The following is a 25,248-nucleotide window of genomic DNA, read 5'->3' on the forward strand; positions in this document are numbered from 1 at the left end:
GCACTGAACCAAGGCAGGCGCTTCAGGATGTTGTAATTCTCCCTAAGAAGATAGGTGCTGTTGTTACCAGGTTTTACGACTGAGAAAACAGCTACAGAAACGCGAGGCAGGCAGAAGCGGCCATGCCAGTTGTAGTCCGCTCGGACTGCAACTCCCAGTATCCCTCGCGGCAGCCACTCTCCACACACAACAAATCCCGGCGTGCCCTGGGGCGGCCCGGGGTGGAGGGTTCTAGAAGGCGTGACGTGGGGTCGAGAGCGGGCTCAGAGGCGGGCGCCTCTCAGCAGTCGCTGTGGCCGCAGCTGCCGGGCCTGGGGACGCGGGCGGTCGGGGCCGTGGGCGCAGCCTCCTGGTCTCCCCGGCCATGGCCGCGCTCGGCCGGCCCTTCAGCGGCCTCCCCTTGAGCGGCGGTCCGGACTTCCTGCAGCCGCCGCCGGCCTTCCCCGGCCGGGCCTTCCCGCCGGGAGCGGACGGCGCCGAGCTGGTTCCGCGGCCGGGACCCCGCGCCGCCCCGAGCCCCGCGGGCGGGAGCGCGGCGCGCGGACGGTGAGGAGCCCGGCGGGCGCGGGGCGGGCGGGCGCGCGGCTCGGGCTCGTGACGCGTCCTCACGCCCCTCGGCGGGGGGCGCCCGAGCCCCGGGGACGTTAGCCGTCAGGCGCCCGGGAGTCCGGAGCGGACCCGAGCGGCGCGGCGCCGAGGCTTTCCCGAGCCCGCCGACCGCAGCCCGGAGGCGCCCTGGGCACGGCCGCGGGGGCTGACCTCCAGGGCCCCGCCTCCACTCGGCTTTCTCGCGCGCAGCGTGGGGCAGAAGCGGGTCCTGTTAGTGGGATCGTAAGTGCGGTGCTTATGAGCACCGTGCTTGCCCCCAGAAACGTTCTCCCCTACGTAAGTCGGTCCCTCCAGATGTATTTCCCGCTCCCCTGGCAAAGTGGGAAGTTGAGATTTCAACTTCTAGTTACGTCGGGACCACCCAACCTGAGCGACCTTGTGATCTGTCTGTCCAATCCCAGTCGGCCTGGAAGGGGACAGCCAGTACTCGTGGAATGAGCGAGATTGTTGGGAAAAGGGAGAGTGGAGGCCCAGAGCACAGGCTCAGTGAATTTCTCAATTGACTAATGTTTGTCTGTTTGTTTCAACAGTGTTTCAGTGCGCTGTAAAAAGAAACACAAGCGAGAGGAGGAGGATGATGAGTAAGTGTCAGGTGCCATCTATTCACCTTACGGTCGCTTAAATTTAACCTGTTTTGTATTCTCGACTATTTAAGTGAAAAGGTGAATCACTAAGTATCTCTGCAGGGCGATACAAGGAACTGGTAACTGGTTGCCTTTTGGGGAAAGTAACTGGGTAGCTGGCGTATCAGAGGGAAACTTCTCCCTCTACTCCTTAGTAATGTTTGAATTTTCATCATTGTGAATATTACGACATGGACAAAGTTAAAAGAATTTCAGGTGTGCAAAAGGATACAAATTGTAAAGTCTTAGAGTGCCTGTTACCTGTTTCCTATGTCTCCTTTGGAAGATAATCTAAAAACAAGTTTATAACTGTATATGCCTCTGCTCTTCTACATTTGTAAAAGGTAACTCCCCTCGTTGTGCAACGCTTGGATCTTTCCATTTTACTCTCCTAGTTTGTTGCATATGGGTGCATTTCTTTTGCAACATTGAATATATTTCTGTTGCAAGGCTAGGTATAGATCATTAATTAGTCTCCTGTTGATAGATTTCTGAATTATATCTAATCTTTTGCTTTTACTGTAGGTTAAAGCTACTGTGTCCATTCTTTTAAAAGTTCCTTGTGTATATTTGCAAGTAGGTTAATGGATTACTAGGTGCTGAATTGCTTGCATTTTAAATTTTGAACAAGAGTGTTGCCGATTTATATTCCTTTTAACAGTGGAAATGCCTGTTTCTCCATCTTCTCACCAGAACTGTCTTTTCAAACTTTTTCACTAAACTCAAGGGTTAAAAAATTGTATCTCATAGATAGGCAGTCTAATAGAAAAATGAGTGGAAGAATCAAAGAGGATATCCAAATGACCAATAAATGAAAGGTGTTCATTCAACCTTATCAGTCTTCAGAGGAATGCCTAGTAAAGCCTCAATGAGATATGCTACTTTACCACTAGGTACTGGAACACCAATAACTGCAGTATTATAGTTGAGACAGTACAAGCACTTTGGGAAATAGTTTGGCATTATCTAGTAAGTTAAAGACATACATACTCTATTTCCCAGCAGTTCACCTCTTGAATGTGTACACGAGTGGAACAGGAGACACAAGAAAGTCCATAGCATCCTTGTTCATAATAGCTCAAAACAGAAACGACCTGTATGTCCCTCAGTAGTAAAATGGATAAAGAAAATTACAAATTCATACAGTGGAGTTGTATTAAGCAAAAAAAGGGAGAAAATGGAATGTATTATACCTATCAATGTAGATATGTCTTATAAGCATAGTATGAGCAAAAGAAACATCCAAGAATATGTACAGTATAAATTCTCTAAGCATACAGTTGAAAGCTGGGCAAAACTAAACATAGTGTAGGGATGCATATCTACATGCATGATGATGTATTTTTAAAAAGAAGTAAATAACCTAGTGTTTACCTGTAGGGAGAAGGAAATAGAGTACCATTTTGGGATGTTGGTGAGGGTCAGTATCTTGAATGTTATTTTCATGGATGTTTGTTTTCTAGTTATTCATTGAATTGTGTTAGCATAGGATTTTATACTTAAAATTAGATCTTTTTTCAGACCACTGTTTTGATTTATATTTGGTAAACTAAAGTTATTTTGAACATCTTTACATTTAATACATTTGTGTTTAAGTGTGTCATTTGTTCCTGTTTTTGCACATTTTCTATTGGCTTATTGATCTTTTTCATGTTCATGTATAAGAAATCTCTAGTACAAAAAGTAGCTTATTGCTTCTTTAAAAGATTTTATTTTTTTTTATTGGACAGGGAGCACAAGCAGGGGGAGCAGCAGGCAGAGGGAGAAACAGGCTCCTTGTGGAGTAGGGAGCCTGGTGTGGGGCTTAATCCCAGAAGCCTGAGATCATGACCTGAGCCAAAGTCAGATGTGTAACTGACTGAGCCACCCAGTTGCCCCAGAAATCAGTAGTTTATTATGTGTGTTATGTTTCCCCAAAATTTGTCATTGGTCTTTTTACTTTGTGTAAGTTTTGCTTATTTGTTTGCTTTTTGGACAGCAGAAACTTTGGATTTTCCACTCTTGCTGATGCATAGGCTAAATAGATTTAAAAGTTGCCTTAGTTTAAAAACCACCACACCAGACAATATTTATATTCTTAATTGCCCTGGGATTGCTCAGATGCACAGCGATCTCTTTGCTTTTTTTCTTTTGGCGTATACTATAAGATAAGTGAATAGGGGCACCTGGGTGGCTCAGTCTGTTGAACGGCCGATTCCTGGTTTTGGCTCAAGTAGTGATCTCAGGGTCAGGAGATCAAACTCAGTGTCAGGCTCCACACTCAGCAAGGAATCTGCTTCTCTCCACCATCCCGCACCCTTACTCCTGCTCACGCTCTCTAAAATAAATTAATTAAATCTTTAAAAAAAGGAGAGATAAATGAATAAAGAGTTCCAGTGTGAAAAGTTTGAAGCATAAAATCCGTTGGCTTAAAAATGTAACCAACTTTGGGGTGCGTAGCTGGCTCTGTCCAAGGAACATGCAATCCTTGATCTTGCGGGTTGGGAGTTCCAGCCCTACATTGGATGTAACACTTATTTAAAAAATTAAACTGCCTTTAATTTACGGATGGAGAGATTAAACCCCTGAGAATGAGGAGCTTGACATTTGAATATCTAATGCCCAGAAGTGTACTGCCCACCTTGCCACTTCCATGGCTCTTATCTGTGCTTTGAAGTCTTTTATAGCTCATTTTCTTTGAAACTTAATTATCATTGATCTCTAATTATATGCAAAACGGACCTACAGGCATAAAATAATACAGTCCAAATCATGTTGGAGGTCAGAGATCAGAACCCAGCTCTTAAACTCAGTTGCATTTTATAGTTGAATTGTTGGATATACTAGGAAATTACCTGTACAGATTTTTTCTGTGTTTTCTTAGCTGGTTTTATGTGTGTAGCTTTTCTCCTGCTTTCCAAAACACCGTAAAACTATCCAGGTACTACAGAAATATGTGATGTATAGCTATACATTCTTAATGTTTTTTTATCAATTAAAGCAAATTATAAATTAAACATATTCTCGTGCTTACTCTGGCAGCACATAGACTAAAATTGGAACAATACAAAGACGATTAGCATGGGCCCTTGTGCAAGAATGATATGCAAATTTGTGAGGGGTTCCATATATTTAGATGATAGCTACAGTTGTGTTTTTTTTTTTAATGATTTTATTTATTAGCATGAGTGGAGCAAAGAGGAGTGGGAGAAGCAGACTCCCTGCTGAGCAGAGAGCCCGATGATGTGTGGCTCAATCCCAGGACTTTGGGATTATGACTTGAACTAAAGGCAGGCACCCTATCCTGATAACTACAGTTGTGAGCATAGCATAAGATACAGTGTTGTTGAATCACTAAGTTGTACATCTGAAACTAATGTAACATTGCATGTCAACTGTACTCAAAGACTTTAAAAATCTAAACACTTAAATTATTTAATAGCCGATTCCAGTAAAAGTCTAGGTTCAAAAGAGCATCACTATTTGTCAGATTTTATATTGCCAGAGGCTTTAATGTTGATTTTTGCAGGGTTTTTTGTGTTTTGTTTTGTACTCTTAACAGGATTAGAAATTTCTCTTTATGGGGATCTCTGCATGGCTCAGCGGTTTAGCACCTGCCTTCGGCCCAGGGCGGGATTCTGGAGACCCCGCGTTGAGTTCCATGTTGGGCTCCCTGCATGGAGCCTGCTTCTCCCTCTGCCTGTGTCTCTGCCTCTCTGTCTCTCTCTCTCATGAGTAAATAAATAAAATCTTAAAAAAAAAAAAAAAAAAAAAAAAAGAAATTTCTCTTTGTAAAATACATACCACTTCCTTTGACCTTCAGTTTATAGTCATAAGCTGTGGTAGCCATTAATGATTTTTTTTTTTTTAAGTTGCAGAGCTGTGTTCTGTTTTTTGAGCCTGTACTTGCTAATGCCCAAGCAATAAAGTACATCTGGTCTTGGGACTTAAATAGAATAGTTGTCTATATATATATATATTTTTTTAATAGTTGTCTATTTAACCTGCTTCAGAGTTTAACCTGCTTCAGACAGTTTTCAACTAAATTGGGCACGTTGCAGTGCATGCAAATACTAGTTCATGGTTAGAGCTTGAAGTGTTTGAACTTCCTTAAGGAGGCCATCAGTTTCAGTGAAAAGAGCATACAGCTAAGACTTAGGAGCTCTGACTTGTGTCCAACATGCAACTCTACCTTATATGACACTTAGAAGAGGGCACTTTAGCTTTTTTAGGTCTTAGTTTCCAAATCTGCAAAAGTAAAGAAGTTGATGAACCCTAAGGGCTCTATGAAATATAAATTTTTCTAGGAAGTGAAAATGGTTTATGATGCAAAGTGGGAGAAAAATTACCCCATTATAGTAAGGGACTCAGAGCCAAGTAAGAGTCTTTGACATTTCAGAGGACCAAGAAATCAGCAGTATTGGAGGCATCTGGGTAGCCTTGTTGGTTAAGTGGCTGCCTTCTGCTTAGGTCATGACCCCAGGGTTCTGGGATCGAGCCCCTTCATCAGGCTCCCTACTCATTGGGGAGCCTGCTTCTGCCCCTTTCCCTGCTTGTGCACACATGTATGCATGCTACTGCTTGGTGTCTCTCTCTGTCTCTGTCTCTCTCTCTCTCATAAATAAATAAATAAAGTAAGTAAGTAAGTAAGTTTTTTAATGTCTTCTGCAACCTGTACTACCTGGAACAGACCTAATGAAGTTATGCTACTGCTTGGTGTCTCTCTCTGTCTCTCTCTCTCAAATAAATAAATAAATAAATAAATAAATAAATAAAAGTTTTTTAATGTCTTCTGCAACCTGTACTACCTGGAACAGACCTAATGAAGTTATATATTTTTTGCCCTAAGGGAAGATAGGATGCCTGTAGACCACCTCCCCATATGGAGCAAACAGAATTAGGACAAAATATGGTGCTCAACTGCTGCTTTGTGATTTTGGTTTCTTTCCATTTGACCTATCCAGAGCCAAAGAAATGGGAATGACTTCTAAGTTCCCACATTGAACACTAATCTGAAAAAAGCACAATCTTGCAGGTACAGTCTAATTTGTCAGAGCAGAAGAAAACATCTCTCAAGGAGGCTGTTAGAATGACAGAAAAGAAAATTCGTGATTTCCTATCTTACAATCACACACTGTCAAAAATCAGATTTTTTTTTTTACATGAGAGTTTGGTTAGAGATAGGGATGATAAACATTTCATTTATATGACTCTGAATTGTCACTGAATTTTTTTTTTCAGTTGTCCAGTAAGAAAGAAAAGGCTAACTGAAGCAGGGCTCTGTGCTGGTCCTAATGACTGGATTCTTTGTGCACATCAGGATATAGAGAGTCCTGGAGTAAATCCGTGCACTAGTGGCCTCTCTGCACCTGGCATGTTAGATGTTATTTGTGAAGAAATGGATCAGACAACCGGAGAACCACAGTGTGAAGTTGCCCGAAGGAGGCTTCAAGAAATTGAGGACAGGTAAATGGGTAGCATATGTCGCTGGCTTATTTGCTGTTCCTCTGTGACTTCTCTACTCATTTAAGCTAGTCTAATTCATCATTGAGTAATAACGATGATCCTCAGCCTCTCAGACTATGAAAAATCTGAGAACTCAAGAGTTTGCACATTTAATGTTAAGTTCATAGAACTGTGCTAAATATTTTCACCTACTCTCTGAATATAAATTTTTGGTTTATGGGAATTTTCAAGGACACATTCTTCAAATCTGATTGCATGTATGTACTTTTTCCCTTGGAGTCTCATATTTTACTTGATCTTTTCCTGTAGCACCTCTTGCCTTTATTGTGTTTTTAAATTTCATCCAATTACTAGAATATATATAATAGCTTGACTAAATAATTTTTCTTTCTCTGTTTCTGCTGTCTTTATTTAGGATAATTGACGAAGATGAGGAAGTGGAAGCTGACAGAAATATCAATCATCTCCCCAGTCTTGTTCTTTCTGACACCATGAAAACCGGTTTGAAGAGGGAATTTGATGAAGTCTTTACAAAGAAAATGATTGAGTCCATGTAAGTGTTGGCTCCTGGTTTCCATTTATTTATTTTTAAAAATGTATTTATTTTTTAGAGATGGAGCAGGGGAAGGAACAGAGGCAGAGGGACAAGCAGACTCCATGCTGAGCACAGAGCCCAACACAAGGTTTGATCCCACAATCTTGAGATCATGACTTGAACCAAAATCAAAGTTGGAGGATTAACCAAATGAGCCACCCAGGCACCCTCTTGGGTGCCTCTTTTTTTTTTTTTTTTTTTTTTTTAATTTATGATAGTCAGAGAGAGAGAGGGGCAAAGACACAAGCGGAGGGAGAAGCAGGCTCCATGCACCGGGAGCCCGATGTGGGATTCGATCCCGGGTCTCCAGGATCGTGCCCTGGGCCAAAGGCAGGCGCCAAACCGCTGCGCCACCCAGGGATCCCTGTTTAATTATGATCTTGAAGAGAAACCCATTGTCTCCAGACATGGCCTGTCCTATCCTAGTCCTCTCTTTGTTCCCTGATCACCAGCAAAATGAAAGGACAATAGGTTTTATATTTAGCTTAGGTTGGATATAGGCCTTTTTCTTTTTCTTTTTTTTTTTTTTAAGATTTTATTTATTTATACATGAGAGACGGAGAGAGAGGCAGAGAAGAGACACTGGCAGAGGGAGAAGCAGGCTCCATGCAGGGAGCCCAATGTAGGACTCGATCCCGAGTCTCCAGGATCATGCCATGGGCCAAAGGCAGATGCTCAACCGCTGAGCCACCCGGGTGTCCCAGTATAGGCCTCTTTCTTAGTTCATTGGGGGTGAGCAAAGTGCTGTGCAAGGAGAAGTTTGAAGTGTGCAGGAGTGGCTACCTTACCTTCTTAACCTCCGATTCTTTTGAAGTCCTGAAATGCACTATCATCTGTTATTTGGGATTGGGAGGATTGGCAAGAGAGTTCATTCTCTCCTAAATTCTTGTCATAAGATATGGGAACCACATTTCAAAAGCTCTTGCTTACCAGCCTCTCTCAATTATTCAGGAACACCACTGAGACCTAGAAAACAAACCAAAAGAAATCTCCCAGTAGTCAAAATAGTTACCACAAAGGCCACAATCCAAAGCTGACATTCTTATCTCATAGTGGATAGCCCGTCAGGGCTTTAGCTCTGAGCCATTTTGCTTTTTATTTTATTTTATTTTATTTTATTTTATTTTATTTTAATTTAATTTAATTTAATTTAATTTTATTTTATTTTATTTATTTTATTTTATTTTATTTATTTTATTTTTATTTTATTTTATTTTATTTATTTATATTATATTATTTTTATAATTTTTATTTTATTTTATTTTTATTATATTTATTTTATATTTATATTTATTATATTTATTTTATTTACTTATATTATATTATATTTTATTTATTATTTTACGCATGAGAGACAGAGAGAGGCAGACACACAGGCAGAGGAAGAAGCATCCTCCTCACAAGGAGCCTGGTGGGGGGATTCAATTCCCGGACCGGGATCACGCCCTGAGCCATAGGCGGGTGCTCAACCACTGAGCCACCCAGATGTCTCTAATCCATTTTGCTCTTAAGTTAGCCATAGTTTAATGAGTTTAATTATCTGGTTTCCTAGAACATCAGAGTAGAAACACAAACAGAAAGTGAGGACAAACTCAGTAGTGGGTAGTGGCAAAATAATCATGTGAGGACAAGAGAGGAAACATAAGAGTGTAAAGAACAAAGCAGGCTTGGGGGCCATTGACACAAAACCTAATGATAGCCCTGTAATTCTTATAGTCCTTGAGTTTACATGATCTGAAACAGTCATTATTCACGTGTAAAATAGTAGTCAAGTTATAAAGTGCCATTTACGTGTTGCCTAGGAAAGACTAGATTCATACATAGAGTAGATTCAGGTATCTGAAAAAATCTCTTAGAACACCAGCCCCAGTGATGCCAGGTAGATGGGGAATTACTGCCTTTGGCCATCGTTGGTTCAGGTGATGTTAGATCACGGAAGTTTTGCATTAGCCCCTTAGCTTGGGCCTATAATAAACTACTCAGCTCTGAGAGTGGGTAAGTAGTTTTGTCAAGCAGGTCATGTTGCTCTATAGCCTAAAAAATAGCACTTTTTTTTCTTGGTAGTTTTCCAGAAGCTAGCTTTTGAATGTGTTCTTCAGTGTGATTTGTCTTACTTGCCTTTGGGTCCCAGAAACCACCAAACCATCATTGAGTGGAGGACTGAGGCAGAGGCAGGCATTGGGGACATAATCATTTGGGCTTATTGCAAAAAGCATTCTGCTTTGTAGCTGTACTAAGCAAAAGGCATAGGGAGATATTTTTAATGTGTTTGGTCAGTATTTCATTTTCATTTGTAACGATTTAGTACAAAGTAGTAGTAGCCCATAACTACTAATATTAACCACAATTTAAGAAATTTATGACATTAGGGCGGTCCTGGTGGCGCAGCGGTTTAGCGCTGCCCGCAGCCTGGGGTGTGATCCTGGAGACCTGAGATCGAGTCCCACGTTGGGCTCCCTGAATGGAGCCTGCTTCTCTCTCTGCCTGTGTCTCTGTGTCTCTCATGAATAAATAAATAAAATCTTAAAAAAAAAAAAAATTATGACATTAAATTAAGGGCCTCTATTTTTCATATTGAATATTTATGTTGCTTCTATATATATTTGTTTTGCTTTTATATTATTTTTAAAGATCGTACCTAATCTCTACACCCAGTGTGGGGCTCGAACTTAGAACCCCAGGATCAGGAGTCACGTGTTCTACTGACTGAGACAGTCAGGCACCCCTGTATTACTTTATTTACTTACTTATTTTACTTTTTATTTTTTTAAGATTAAAAAAGGAGGGTGGGGGGCAGAGACACAGGCAGAGGGAAAAGCAGGCTCCATACAGGGAGCCCGACTTGGGACTCAATCCCATGTCTCCAGGATCAGGCCCTGGGATGAAGGCGGCGCTAAACCGCTGAGCCACTGGGGCTGCCCTGTATCACTTTAAATCACATCAATATAACTAGTTCGTTTGCTTAAAAATATGTGCAGAACAGGGACACATTAAGCATCCAATTCTTGATTTCGGCTTGGGTCATAATCTCAAGGTCCTAGAATTGAGCCAGTAGTTCACTCCATGCTCAGCAGAGCCTGCTTGGGATTCTGTGTCTCTCCCTCTGCTTCTCCCCCTACTCATGTGCATATGGTTCTGCTTTTTTTCTCTAAATAAATCTCTAAAAATATGGACAGAACTATAAAATTGTATGTATTCGAGTGGCCTTTCTAAAGATCTATTTAGATCATCAAAAATTTATTTTGATGCCTTCAGTTCTTAATTCTAGATATTTGATAGCAAACATTAACTTTTCAACATGTATCTTTTATTTCCATATCCTGAAATTTTTGATAAAAATCTTTTTTATTTTGTAGGAGCCGTCCTTCCATGGAGCTTGTTCTCTGGAAACCTCTCCCTGAACTCCTTTCTGATAAGCCAAAGCCGTCATCTAATGCTAAGAACTACACAGGAGAGAGCCAAACTAAGCATGCAGCTGCTGGCACTGCCTTCCCTGGGAGAACTGAACTGTTCTTGGAACCTCGGCAAACGGGGATGCCTGTTTACAATAGTTTGGAGACAGCTGCTTGCACAGAAGAAGAGATGGAACTCTAAAACCAGTTTCTATACTAAAGTTGTCAAATTTTAGGTGGCTCATGTATTTAGTCGTGAGCCTCCTTGTATTTGTATAGTATAGGGACTTGAAAGTTTTATGAAACGGGTGTAATATCTCCACCTGTGATTTGGGGTGGGACTCTGATTTTGGGTAGCCATTTCGTGAATCCAACTTTTTGCCAAGGAAGCTTGTCTCGAGGGAAAACGGTTTACTAGAGAGCTTATTAAGGGAATGTGAAATTGCAGCTTGCAAAGGGAAGTATATAAGCTGTGTGTCTAAGGGTGACTTAAGTCATCTGTCACATTGTCTAAACCATTCAGATAGTTGGCAAATATTTAGACACTTGAATCTGAAAACGATGCATTAAGAAAGAAGGATGCTCCTACTATGTACTCTGACAGCTGAGTCACAACTGCATCTTCAGATCGGAGCTCTTGTTTACAGTGGTGACTATGTATGATTGGGAAGAGGAGGGAGGAAAGCAGTAGCTTGAGCCTTTTGCTAAGAGATTTAATAGGAGCTCTGAGACTTGTATATTGTCAATTCTGAGTAGCTATGTTGATGAAATAGCTGGTAGCTGTGTGGCTCACCTCTGAAAATGCAATGAAAATACAAAGAAAAGATTTTTCCTTCAAGGCTTTTTTGCCTTGTGCTACTGTTGCTCCTTGGTTTCCCTTGCATAATTGATAAGCCCAGTTATTCAGGAATGTTTACAACTTCTTTAACTTTGATCGATCCTTAAAAAGCGATGGAGAGGTAATCCATGTGCAGATTGACTATGGGAGAAGCCTCCCTTAAGTTATCCCAAGGAACTGCCATGTCAGCGAAGCCTGGCACTGATAGGTATTTTTAAAAAGGTTGTACCTATATTAGCAAATTGAGTATTTTGGCATTAATGTAGAAAGTAATGATGAATAATTAACTGAGAACCTATGGGTAAGTGACGTTGAGATGTACTGAACTAGCCACTCTGCCTGGTGCTTCAGCTGTTGAGCAGTAAACCTCAGTAGAGAATAGCTTCCTGCTAGCAGGACATCTTCATCTTTAGGAACTAAACCAGGCTCAAGGTGTCCTTTGGGGATAACCAGGATTGAAGTTTTTTTTTTATTTCTCAGGAAGGGCTCTTCTGTGTGGCAATGTCTCAGTGCCGAGTAAACTAACACTTCCTTCAGTGCTACAGAATATCCACTATAACTTAATGAAATGAGTGTAATAGTATAATACTGGCCCTTACATCACACGACAGGAGACCACCCCAGTTCTTTTCATTTTGTTTTCTGGGTTTCTTCCCCCTTTGTAGGAATCAGATAACCTTGTGTAGGAAATAAAAAATGGCTTCTGCCAAGTAGAGGTGACTTTAGAAACCGGCTCCCAGGCATTTTCGAAACCCATGCTGAAATCCCTCCCCTTGTTACAGATGGCGTAGAAGTAACGAGTCTGTTAATTGGACTGTTTCTTCCCTTGCCTGTTGTTCCTGCTTTCTCTATTTCTGTCTGGATAGTCAGGAAAAGATTTAATGTTTAATATTTAAACAATATTTAATGTCTACACAGTAAAATTATTCGAACTTCAAACCAGTGTTAAAACCAGTTGGAAACCAGCTAATAGTTTCTTAATCTCAGATTTAGAGATGAATGTAAACTGTATTCTGTTGAAATGTGCAAGTGTTTGATTCATGCCCTTTGAAAAACTCCTGCCTTTAGGTCATTGTTTAATGGGACCAACTTAACAAAGTTTGTAGCCTTAAAGAAATCGCCGTGCTAAAAAAGTTTGTTCTGGTATAACTCAAAAACATGAAGTGAATGCCCAGAATTTGGAGTTAGTCCCGGTGTTAGGACGGAAGGGAAGGTGAGAACTTCCAAAGAAGGACCCAAAAGACACTAAGATAGGCTTCGGTAGGAATTGTGGGCGAGGCCTCTGATCAAAGGTCTGTATGGGGGAAGGAGGAAGAGCTTCATACAGGGCTCTGATACCACTGGTGTAAAATACAGGAGAGAATGAAGAGTCTGTTAATTAAAATCCAAACAATTTGTTTCAGGAGTCAGATTATCTGACATGGTTAATTATTTCTGCAGGAAAATGGATGTTTAATGCTCCTTTTTAAACTTTATCCTTTTGCATATGTTTGTACAGAAATTTTCTTCATCCTTGTGGTGCTTATTCATCTGAGCCGTCTCCACAGTCTCCATGCCTTTATTTTGTTTTCCTTCTGTAGTGTAAGGCTTTTGCTTTTGCCTTAAGGTTTCCTTAGGGAATCAACAGGTCTTTTCATTTTGTACAGCTTTTGAAGCATGGATCAAACATTGGCTTACAGTGCTAATGTGTGAAGAGAAAAATTATCTGAAGCAGGTGAGCTTTAATGAACAAATGTATATTTTCTCTGAGTTTGAGTAGGGTGTGTGTGGGATTTTTTTAAAATATCAAGTTAAGTCCAGTTCTCACAAATATTAATCAGTCATAAAAAAGCAGAAACAAAAATAAAACCTGCTACTCATTTTTGAAAAGGTGCAAATGTAAAATTTGGGAAAATAGGGTGGGGGCTGGAACGATGGAAAGAATGCTTATTATAAGCAGGTTCATTAATTATTTTGGTTTCGTTGATAGTGATAAGAATGGTGCAGTACTAGGAAGGTTCTGGAAGATGCTGTCAATTTTACTTTAAAATGAGAATCTGGTGTTTCTGTATTTTGTTTTCAATAAAACTTCTTAAGTGTTTTGACTTTTTGAAGTATTTGTATTCTGCATATAACAAATCCGCTACCTCTGCTTTCCTCTAAATAATGTTTTGTTGTTGTTGTTTTTTAAGATTTATTTATTTATTCATGAGAGACCCACAGAGAGAGAAGTAGAGACATAGGCAGAGGGAAAAGCAGGCTCCATGCAGGGAGCCCGATGTGGGACTCCATCCCGGACCCTGGGATCACACCCTGAGCTGAAGGCAGACGCTAAACTGCTGAGCCACCCAAGCGTCCCCCTCTAAATTGTGTTTATTTTTTTTTATTTTTTATTTTTTTAAATTTATGATAGTCACACAGAGAGAGACAGAGAGGCAGAGACACAGGCAGAGGGAGAAGCAGGCTCCATGCACCGGGAGCCCGATGTGGGATTCGATCCCGGGTCTCCAGGATCGCACCCTGGGCCAAAGGCGGGCGCCAAACCGCTGCACCACCCAGGGATCCCTAAATTGTGTTTAAAGCAGCATTCGTATCAGAGAGGGACTTAAATTTATCTCGAAGAGCTGATTATGTTGGGTTAAGGGTAAGCTTCATAAGTGAGTTCACTTTCCAAAATAGGCTGTTTTGCAGTTCTAAAACCTATAGAATTCTTTCCAATCTGCTTATCAGTTTGCTGCTGTCAGTCAACGGCATTGATTGGCAGTGGTGATTGATTGCCAGTATTCAGATGACAGTAGTGACAGTCAAAAATGTTTAGAGAGGGGATCCCTGGGTAGCTCAGCACTTTAGCGCTAGCCTTTGACCCAGGATATGATCCTGGAGTCCCCGGATGGGATTGAGTCCCACGTCCGGCTCCCTGCGTGGAGCCTGCTTCTCCCTCTGCCTGTCTCTGCCTCTCTCTCTCTCTCTCTCTGTTTCTCATGAATTAATAAATCTTTTAAAAAAAATGTTTAGAGAGTTGGAAATGGTATATAGAGTTCACAATATTTTTGTTTTTATAGGTTTAGGACCTTTAGAAGGAATAGGAAAATTCCAAGATGTTAGTTACGTGGTCATTTCTTTAAGAGCTGACAGGTCACTGGGTGGCAGTATTGCCTGCATATTTACAACCTTGACTTGATCACTTGGATCCCTGATTTGTGGGCAGGTGGAGTTAAGTTTGAGTTGCAATTACAGAAAACTCAGGATATTGTTTTTCACCAAAATTTGGAAATCATAGCTAAAAGTTACCTAATTTCTATATAGATTTGGAACCTAAAGCCTAAGAAGATAGTGACAATTCAGTTTTTTAATTGAACTTAACCAGCTTCAATGTTCTTCCTACTTGACCAGTGGTTTTAGTGTCTTTTTTTTTTTTTTAATTTATTTATTTATGATAGTCACACAGAGAGAGAGAGGGAGGGGCAGAGACACAAGCAGAGGGAGAAGCAGGCTCCATGCACCAGAGCCCGATGTGGGATTCGATCCCGGGTCTCAGGATTGCGCCCTGGGCCAAATGCAGGCGCTAAACCGCTGCGCCACCCAGGGATCCCAGTGTTTTCATGGAATACCAGAATATGTCATTTAGACTTAAATAATCCACAATAAAGTATAGATCAGTCAGTGTAACGTTAAACTCCTTCAGAAAATAGCGTTGTGCACCCGGGTGGCTCAGCGGTTTAGTGCCACCTTCAGCCCAGGGCCTGATCCTGGAGGCCAGGGATTGAGTCCCACGTCAGGCTCCCTGCATGGAGCCTGCTTCTCCCTCTGCCTCTGTCTCTGCCCCTGTCTCTCATTCTGTGTGTGTCTCTCATGAATAAATAAAATCTTAAAAAAACTTAAAAAAAAATAGTGTTGTGTGTACCCGTTTGGTCCAGATAGTCTGCTGGTGGCATCTTAGAGCTGAATTGCGTGCATTTAGGCTACAGATACAGCAAGATGAGGGTATGTTGTCTTTCAATAACTGATTAATGGGTCAACAAGCCAGTTTTCCTGCCATTCAATGAATTTGAGAAGTCACAAGGTAAAGATTTCATTTTTTTTTTAAAGATTTTTATTTTATTTTATTTTATGATAGTCACAGAGAGAGAGAGAGGCAGAGACACAGGCAGAGGGAGAAGCAGGCTCCATGCACCAGGAGGCCGATGTGGGATTCAATCCCGGGTCTCCAGGATCGCACCCTGGGCCAAAGGCAGGCACCAAACCGCTGCGCCACCCAGGGATCCCCGATTTCATTCTTTAGATACTAGATTTTGACTGATGCCATAGACTATTCCTGGAGTAGGCAATGTTACTTTTTGCCTATAGTTCTTTCCTTTGTGTGCACTCCAATAGCATGTCTAGTAGAAAAGGAAGCCCGCATAGGTCAGTGTTACAAGGCCTAGGGAAATAGTGTTCAGACATTTGTCTCATTTCATTTATGGACAACCCTCTGCATTTAATATAAATCTTGCTTTGGTTTTACAGAAAAAGGTCTTGGTTTTTATTTCTAACCAGTTTGTTTCAATAAGATGTCCTTAAAGGCAGGTGTTTTCTCAAGGCTGAGCAGTGGTTAGTCATTTTCACCCATCTGTACAGGAACTGAAAACCCCAGCGACCAACACAGGTTATGTATGTCCTCTTATCCCTGTTAGTGCAGCTGCCTCTTTCATGTGATGTCATTGAATGTAAATTATTTGAGCCTCAATCTCCAGATGCTTCTATTATGGAGTGGCTAAAATGCATCTATAATTGCATTTGCCTAGACAATCCCTAAATAGATTCCCAGCACTTAAGTTTTCAGTTATAGAAAATCAGGTGATCAGATTTTTAATCATGGGGGCAGCTGGAGATTATCTATACATTTCTGATATGGAAGCAGTGTAGGGGCGCCTGGTGGGCTCAGAAGTGTGAGACTCGGGTTCTTTTTTTTTTTTTTTTTTTTTTTGAGACTCGGGTTCTGAGTTTGAGCCCCACATTGGGTGGAGAAATCCTTTTGTTTGTTTAATTTTTATTTATTTATGATAGTCACACAGAGAGAGAGGAGAGAGAGAGAGAGAGGCAGAGACATAGGCAGAGGGAGAGGCAGGCCCCATGCACCGGGAGCCCAACGTGGGATTTGATCCCCGGTCTCCAGGATCGTGCTCTAGGCCAAAGGCAGGCGCCAAACTGCTGCGCCACCCAGGGATCCCGGTGGAGATTCTAAGATAGCCTAAGTAAGCTTGCGTTGCCAAAAACTAGAGTTGAGTTCTGGCTTTAGTGACCAGGGGTTTTAGGCTGTCTTGTGGACATGCCCCCAATCACACCAAACTCCCCTGTACTTGGTTGAAAGTAGAGACTGCTTTGCCTTGCTGCTTGGGATTTCTTGAATCCTCCCTTTTGCCTATCCACTTGACCTCTCTAGTGTAGTTTAATTTTGGCATAGGATGCTGGCATAGGTGAAATAATCTCTATAAATGAGGGAAGTCCTTCAGTATCTTGTAAGATTTCCAAGAAAAGATGTACATGAAGGATGAGGGTATGTCTACAGTTTTGGGATACTATTGATGTGTCAGATTTTTTGAACAGGTTCATTCTTCTGTGAAACAAATTCTAGTATATAATTCCCTAAGATTAAAATCTCTCCAAAGTAGATTAAGGGAAGAGGTAACTTTTGAGTGCTTGGGATGGTACCTACCTGATAAGTGTACATATACCAAGAGCTTATAATGCATCATCTCCTTGAATCCTCCAGCAACCTTTAGAGATATTATGGACTATTATGCCCCTTTTACAGGTGAGGAAGTGATTACATGTCCAGGGCTACCTGGCTAACCAGTGGCAGAGTTAAATTCAGGTAGTTTGAGTCTGGAAGATGTTCTTAATCCCTATAATGGCAAGACAATTTTGATCTTTAACAGCATGTCCAACTCTTAACATAAGGTGGTATAGCAAAATAATGGCTAAGCATTCTAGTTCTGCCACTTACTAGTCTGTGATACTGGCCAGTTAGGCTACAGAATCAGAAATATAGTAACTGCTCAAAGAGTAGATTGTACCACATATGGCAGGAACTGAGGCAGGCAGTAACTGAGGAGGGAAAAACCTTTAAAAAGTGGCACGCTTGGGCAGCTCGGGTGGCTCAGCGGTTTAGCACCTGCCTTCCACCCAGGGCATGATCCTGGAGTCCCAGGATCAAGTCCCACATCAGGCTCCCTGTGTGGAGCCTGCTGCTCCCTCTGCCTGTGTCTCTGCTTCTCTCTGTCTCTCATGAATAAATAAAAATCTTTAAAAAGTGGCATGCTCACTGAAGTCGGATAAATTACTATCATTATAAACAGTGAAACACCTAGAGAGAAAGCAGTAAGACTTACCGAGGAACAAAGACTGCATTGCACTTTTTAATTGCACAGGTAGTTTTAAATAAATGGAGAAAGCACCTTCCAAAAGTTACACTAGCAGGGAAAGATTCCATCAAGCATTTACATAGTAAATTTTCATAGTAATACAAAAGATTCTTGATCTTTACTTGAACTGTACATGACGGAAAGGAGCCCCCTCAGGTAGGTGTTCTCTGCTTGCAGAAGCAAACTAAAGGGCCTAAAATTGGAGGCAAGCCTGGGATGCCAAGAAGGAGGAAAAGAAATGTTAAAGGGCCACTCAAATTTCACGTCTAAGACACTTGTCCAATGACCCTTACATAAGAATTTTAGGTCAAACTACTGCCCTTAAGATAAAGGTACAACCTCAAAAGCTGTAATTCTGGATTATAGTAATATATCTGAGTACCTTGCACTGCTAGATGACAAAAGAATACTTGGGGTGACCTATAAGGTTTGAACAGACAAATACTTTAGAAGAATTCCCTAGGACTGTACACCCTCTACTTTGGCTTTTTTAAACGAAGCACAGGCTTCTCTGCTATCTTCAGGCAGTATAATGGTCAAGGGAAAGGGTAACAGCACTGATCATTCCTTAGACACTAATCAGCTGGGGAAAGAGTTCATTGGCAAAAGTATCCTCCCAAGAATGGTCTACACCAAGCAGAGAGGACATGTCGCTGAAGGGAGAAGGGGAGCCCTCATATCCACAGTCACTATAAGCATCCAGTAGACAGGAAGATGGCTTCAGGCAGTGGCTGGATGAAAGTAGATCTGAGGTGCCCAGCTCTGGAATGAAGTCATCTTCTACAAGTTCTTCCTTCACTGAGACAGTGAATTCAGGGTGATCTTTCTCTGAGGGGCTGAAAGGTGCTTCCTCAATTTTCACTACCACATTAGCTTGGCTCTCTGTCTCAGAGGGTATCTCTAAGACTAGGGGCTTGGTATATACATGGTCAAAACGAATCAGTTCATTAATGGCTTCCAGCTTGGCTGATGACGTCCCCAGTGATGGAGAAGGGGAGGCCGGTAAGGAACTGGGTCCTTCTGGGTGGACCTCTGGAAGCTGCTCCAGGCTGGTAGACTCTGGAGAAGGACATCTGAAGAACATGACTGGATCCAAGTTGAACAGAATGCCCAACAGGATATCAGACTGCAAGAGACAAAAATTAAATGGAATCCAACCATTAGAATGTGCCTGAGAATCTACCTGGAATACTTCCTACTAGGTCCCACAATGTAAATTAATCATCACTCAATAGGATGACCTCCGAGACCCACAGACCCATTTATCTACACCTCACTCTATGTCCTAAATCACCTGGAGATAGGAAGGCAGTCGATCTTCACCTGTAACCCAGCCAAAATTAACCTTTCCTGCCCTCCTCCATCTGGTCAGGGATCTCAGACATCAAACAGAAGGAATTAACTAGTTACACAGCTCTTCACTAAATCCAAAAAAACTCTTACCTCAGAGTCTGAAGAGTCAACGCTGTCAGAATCCATGGGGAGATGCTCTGGAGGGGTGACAACTGGGCCTGCACCTGCTGCAGAGGTGCACGTAGTCTGAGTGCTGCGGACTCAGCAGACCCGGCCACCGGCCTCACTCCGTTCCCCTGAAAGACCAACATAAATAAACCGCTCAAACTGCTGAGTCCTCAAGGAAATGCTCACCAGGCAGCTGTGATTCTCAAGGTTCAAGAAAGCTAGAAAACTAAGCTTTGGAGCTGAAACCTTTCCCTTACCTCCGTTATTTCAGTTTAATTGAGTCTTCCTCAAGAAGAGAGGAAAAAAGAAGGAAGACTAACTTCTGTCATTTTATGTGCAATGAAACATTTTTATGGCCCAAATTAAGATTCTGGAAGGGAAGGACTGATATTCTTAAAATCTTCAGTGATATTCTCCATAGTACTGTTTTATTCTTTTTAAGATTTTATTTATTTTTTCATGAGAGACACAGGGAGGCAGAGACACAGGCAGAGGGAGAAGCAGGCTCCATGCAGGGAGCCTGATGTGGGACTCGATCCGAGGTCTCCAGGATCAGGCCCTTGGCTGAAGGTGGCGCTAAACCGCTGAGCCATGGGGGCTGCCTCTCCATAATACAGTTTTAAGATTTTACCTTTAGAGGCACTTGGATGGCTTAGTCTGTTAAGCATCTGCCTTGGGTTCAGGTCATGATCTCATTGTCCTGGGACTGAAGCCCACATGGAGCTCCCTGCTCAGCGGGGAGTCTGCTTTTCCCTCTCCCTCTATCCCTGCCCCCACCACTGATACTCTCTTTCTCTCTCAAGTAAATAAAATCTTTTAAAAGATTTTACATTCTACTGAGTAAAAAAAAATATTTAAAAAAAAAGATTTTACTTTTTACTAAGTAATCTCTGCACCCAAAGTGGGGCTTGAACTCCCAACCCCAAAATCCAGTGTTTCATGTTCCAGCAACTGAGCCAGACAGGCACCCCTCCACAATACATTTCTTAAGTAATAAAGTTCTACAGTGAATTCGGGCCCCAAATCTTTTGGGACAGTAATTTTTTTTTTCAAAGATTTTATTTATTTATTCGTGAGAGACAGAGAGAGACAGAGAGGCAGAAGCAGGCTCCATGCAGGGAGCCTGATGCAGGACTCAATCCCAGGACTCCAGATCATGCCCTGGGCCAAAGGTAGGCACTAAACCACTGAGCCACCCAGGGATCCCCATGGGACAGTAATTTTTTTTTTAATTTATTTATTTATTTATGATAGTCACAGAGAGAGAGAGAGAGAGAGAGAGAGAGAGAGAGAGAGGCAGAGACACAGGCAGAGGGAGAAGCAGGCTCCATGCACCGGGAGCCTGACGTGGGATTCAATCCCGGGTTTCCAGGATCGCGCCCTGGGCCAAAGGCAGGCGCCAAACCGCTGCACCACCCAGGGATCCCGGGACAGTAATTTTTTAAAGTTTGTTCTAAACATTACCTTTGCAGAGTAGAAGTGCCCTATTGTCAACCTTAGACCACTTAAGCACTGTCAATAAATTTGCCATGTCTGTATACTAAAACCCATAATTACCTCTTATCAGAGGAGTATCACTATCATAATAAATCCTTTCCCTACTCATTCATATTCACCAAAGTACTACTACAGTTTTAGTAGCATTCAGTTAGATTTGACCAGCTCTCAGGGCACCTGGGTGGCTCAGTCAGTTAAGCATCTGCCTTTGGCTCAGATCCTGGGTTCGAGCCCCGCATCAGGCTCCCTGTTCAGGAGGGAGGAGGGAGCCTGCTTCTCCCTTTCTTCCTGCTCATGCTCTCTCTCGCTTGCTCATTCTTTCTTTCAAATAAATAAATGAAATATTAAAAAAAAAAAAAAAAGTGACCAGCTCTCTTTTTCTGGTTCTCCTAAACGCTAACATAGTACATTTTGTTGGCTATCAGTATTTGTTAGTACTTGCTCTGTTTGTTTTTTTTTAAAGATTGCATTTATTTATTCATGAGACACATACACACAGAGAGAGAGAGGCAGAGACACAAGCAGAGGAAGAAGCAGGCTCCATGCAGGGAGCCTGACATGGGACTCGATCCCAGGTCTCCAGGATCATGCCCTGAGCTGAAGGCAGGTGCTAAACCGCTGAGCCACCCAGGGATCCCCGTTAGCACTTGCTCTTATGAGAGCTGTGTAACTTACTTTAGTAGAATTTAATACTATTCACTACACAGTTGAAAAATGAGGGTAAGGGGTCATGTCACTTAGAACCAGTTCTCATACAGGGCATCAGATAAATGAGACAACTTACCTTGGTCTGGGTCTCCGCCTCCTCTTCAGTAGCCAGGGTATCCATCCCCAACCGCTGTCTTAACTCCTGGTTCTCAACTACAAGGCCATGAGTTTTCTCTCGTAAAAGCTGATTTTCTAGCAAAAGTTTTTGGTTCTGGAAATAAGTTCAGAAAAAGCTATTAAAACATCCAGTTCTTTCACTTAAGAATCCACCTGATGACGTTTCACTACAGTTGGTTTCCTTTCCTTCTCTTTGACCTTCTGGAAAACTCTGCTTACGTTCACAGTAGGTATTCAAAGGAAAGGTCATAGTTATGAAAAATAAGAAGTGCCATTTCATGGGGCCACAAATAACACAATGCTTCCAACTACGAATATAGACCTCAGCAAAGGATGACTTGCGGCTTTTAGATAGGACAAGGGAAAAAAAAAATCCTATCTTAAACTAGCAGGTTTTAATAGAAGTGGTAATGGTAGGCCATAAAATCAAAACATGTTTTTAAAAATGTATATATATACATATATAAAATCCTTATGCGTTCAAGATGTGTAGCTGGGAATAATTTAGGATTAGGCAATAAGCACGCCCTAGAAGGGGAAGGGAACTGTTAAGTGGACTTTTGGCCAAGCCAAGAAGGGTCTCAGGTTTAAGCAACTATTTTCTACCATGCTTTTATGAATTTCTTAGTACTAACTCGATAAACATAGTAATGTTGCAATTCACAATTTTGAGACAGATCTAGCACCAAATGCCAGAGGGTCAACCACTTCTGCTCTCACCAACCTTCATCACTTAATCACTTAATTATCTAATTTAGATTATTTTTTTAGTTTAACTTTATTTATTTATTTTAGTTTAGTTTAGTTTAGTTTAGTTTAAACTTTTAATTAACTGTTCAATCGTATTCTAAAAAGACAGAATCAGGGCAGCCCTGGTGGCTTGGCCTGGGGTGTGATCCTGAAGTCCCCGGATCCCACGTCGGGCTACCTGAATGCAGCCTGCTTCTCCCTCTGCCTGTCCCTCTCTCTCTCTGTCTCTCATGAATAAACAAAATATTTTTTTTAAAAAAGAAAAGAGAATCAACTTGGGATGGGCAGCGAACCTAAGAACATTCACCAAGGAAGGGATTACAGGAAATAAGAGATAAAAGAGTTTGATCTCAAGTAGTTTTACCTCTTCCTCCAAATCTACCACTTGCTGTTCCAGCTCACTCATTCGAGCTTTCTTTCGGTCTCTGGCAGTCTGGGCTGCTACTCTGTTTTTCAGTTTCCTGAGAACAGAAGGGACGTACCACACACTAAGTCATCTCAAACCTTATTTATATCTTCATTTGAAAGCTCCACCAGCTGGTGCTTTCGTTTTCATTTACAGCATATAAGGTGGACTAAGGTAAAATATACTCCAGGCTCCTCCCCTCAATAAAACAAAAACAAAACAAACAAACAAAAAACACAGCCTTTGGTGGATCTGGCTTGAGGAACCGTTTCATTCTCCCCCACACTGCGTCATCCACACCCCCGTCGCATCCAGGCCGCTGGACACAACTACGACTCATCTTGCATCAGAGGAGATTTCCTCCTCCCCTTGCTACTCCCGGTGTAACTCAAATAAGGGCGAGGCCGAGGCCTCTCACCTTGGCTGACATCCAGGGCAGCCCCAGACGGCTGCTCCCCGTGTCTGCTCAAGGTGGTGGGTACTTAAACCACAAAAGGCACCCACGAATCCCCAAAGAACTAAGAGTTACGGAGAGCGGAGTACGAGGCTCAATCCTCGCTCAATGCTTCCAACGACCCCAGAAGCGGACGCGGAGGCCGTTTGCCTAGCGAGCCTCACACGGCTCGGTCCCTTCAGCCACGGCCACTGCAGCTCCGCGCCTCTCCAAAAAAAAAAAGTGGTTCGATCGAGTCTATGCACACGGGCAAGTTCAGGAAAGCGGAATGACAGGTCCGCCTGGGGCCCCGCGGCAGAGGGCCCGACCCCAGCGCGCCGACGCCCAGCGCCACGCACCACCAAGGACCCAGAACGGAAGGGGGGATGACAAAGGCCCGGCAGCCCGGCAGCCCGGGCTCCGGCCTCCCGCCCCGCCCCGCCCCGCGCCCCACCCGCCAGGCCCCGGCGCCCGAGCGCGGCCACCCGGGCCCCCGCCCCCGCCCCGCGCCCACCTGCGCAGCGCCTTCTCCTCGGGGCTCAGGTGCGTAAGGCGCTGTCGCTTGCGCGCCTGGGGCGGACCCCCGCAGGCCGCCTCCGGGCTGGCCCCTCGCGGGCCCGGCACCATGAGCGGAAGAGCCCGGCCGGCCGGGGCTCCGGCGGCGGCGGCGGCCGCGGGCTTGCCGGACAGAAGCAGCACCTTGGGGGCCCCGGCGGCCGGGCTCTGCGCGGCTGCCACCACCACCATCGCCCCACAGCCTACACGCCGCTGCGCGCCGCCGCCGTCCACGGGGCTGCCTCCGCCGCACCCGGCCTTTCTACGGTCGTGGCCCTCCGCGATTGGCCAGCGCCGCGTGACGCACGGCCGCTCTCGGCGCCCATTGGCCCGGCGGGCCCCGAGGGGGCGGGGCCGGGGCGTCCAGCGTGGCGGCCGCCGCCCGCGCGTCGCAGGAGGGGCCGGAGCTGGGGGGTGTCTGGGGCCCGGAGGAGATTCCTCCCGGAAAGGATTTTACCCGCTAGGCTGACGCATTCCCCCCCCGCCCCCGGAACCGCTGAGTCCGATTCCAAAAGGAGAGATTTCCAGACTGATGGCTTTTTACCGACACTGACAGCAGTTGTCACCTCTGCCCAACCAGTTATCTCGTGCGCCACGTCGGGGCCCCGAGCGGAGCGGAAAATCGAGGCGGGGGAGGCATGGGGGGGGAGGAGGGGGGAGGGGAGGCGGGGGAGGGGGCCGGGGGGAGGAGGGGGGAGGGGAGGCGGGGGAGGCATGTGGGGGAGGGGGGAGGGGGGAGGGGAGGCGGGGGAGGGGGCGGGGGGACAGCGAGCACCAATCAGGCCTTGGATGAGCAACAAGCCTGCAAAGAAATCCTGCTAAATAAGAGTCTTTAGGAATTGAAATCGCGCGTTTTAAAACTAGGCTTGGCTCTTGGCGGGGCTTTCATAAACCGGGGCTTTGTGATCTCGGGAGTGGCAGGAATACATGCAATTTTAATTTGCATTTCTACATTTCCTACTATGAGTATACTCTTTTCGTTTCACTTGTTAAAACCAGGGTCCCCGGAGGTCTACCCTGAGCCCCCCAGGCACGCGGGTAAGTTGGAGGCTCCTGCCCTGGCAGCTAGGGAGCAAATTTAGGCACAAGGTTATTAAAATGGCTCAATCCCAGGAAACACCCCCACCACCACCACCACACACACAGGATGTTCAGTTTTTTGAAGCAAATTACAAAAATGTGAAATTCCCTAGAATTACAAAGCGATGCTGTCTTTAGCAAGCAGTTACTGCTTCCTCTGTGCCTAGGCCTGTACTAGAGTCCAGGGATGCAAAGATTAGTGAAACTCCCATTTGGTGATTGGAAATAGGCAAAAGGTGAAAAGACAATGGTTCCAAGTAATTTTTCCATGTCCTGAAGTCAGATTAGCTCTTCAATTATATTTTGGTGGGGAGGAAACAGGATGGGAAGAAGGAGCTTGATACACAGGCCCTTTA

At 43.6% G+C, this 25,248-nt stretch overlaps 2 protein-coding genes and 1 non-coding gene across 3 annotated transcripts; 2 read left to right on the forward strand and 1 right to left on the reverse strand.

Moving 5' to 3' along the window:
* The first annotated feature begins 218 nt into the window (after nt 1-218).
* Nucleotides 219-13,586, forward strand: CCDC117 (coiled-coil domain containing 117). Its single transcript, XM_072723133.1, has 5 exons — nt 219-546; nt 1,140-1,190; nt 6,453-6,677; nt 7,093-7,230; nt 10,629-13,586. The coding sequence occupies exons 1-5, from the start codon at nt 365-367 to the stop codon at nt 10,864-10,866; spliced, it is 834 nt and encodes a 277-aa protein (XP_072579234.1). The 5' UTR covers nt 219-364; the 3' UTR covers nt 10,867-13,586.
* Nucleotides 4,238-4,345, forward strand: LOC112906984 (U6 spliceosomal RNA). Its single transcript, XR_003232671.1, has one exon. It is a non-coding gene; the product is annotated as a U6 spliceosomal RNA (small nuclear RNA).
* Nucleotides 13,587-17,866: 4,280 nt separating the features above from the next.
* On the reverse strand, nt 17,867-24,049 carry XBP1 (X-box binding protein 1). The gene is given in 6 exon segments (XM_072723136.1): nt 17,867-19,011; nt 19,329-19,412; nt 19,415-19,474; nt 21,628-21,762; nt 22,783-22,879; nt 23,772-24,049. Coding segments are annotated over 6 exon segments (1,167 nt in total). The 5' UTR covers nt 24,005-24,049; the 3' UTR covers nt 17,867-18,453.
* Nucleotides 24,050-25,248: the final 1,199 nt, after the last annotated feature.

Source organism: Vulpes vulpes, chromosome 10 (assembly GCF_048418805.1).
Source record: "Vulpes vulpes isolate BD-2025 chromosome 10, VulVul3, whole genome shotgun sequence".
NCBI classification, from domain to species: domain Eukaryota; kingdom Metazoa; phylum Chordata; class Mammalia; order Carnivora; family Canidae; genus Vulpes; species Vulpes vulpes.

Coding starts and splice junctions, on each gene's coding strand:
- CCDC117 (XM_072723133.1), top strand. CDS start 365: ATGGCCGCGCTCGGCCGGCCCTTCAGCGGCCTCCCCTTGAGCGGCGGT. Junction 1,191..6,452: donor CGAGAGGAGGAGGATGATGA/GTAAGTGTCAGG, acceptor TTTTTTTTTCAG/TTGTCCAGTAAGAAAGAAAA. Junction 7,231..10,628: donor AAGAAAATGATTGAGTCCAT/GTAAGTGTTGGC, acceptor TTTATTTTGTAG/GAGCCGTCCTTCCATGGAGC.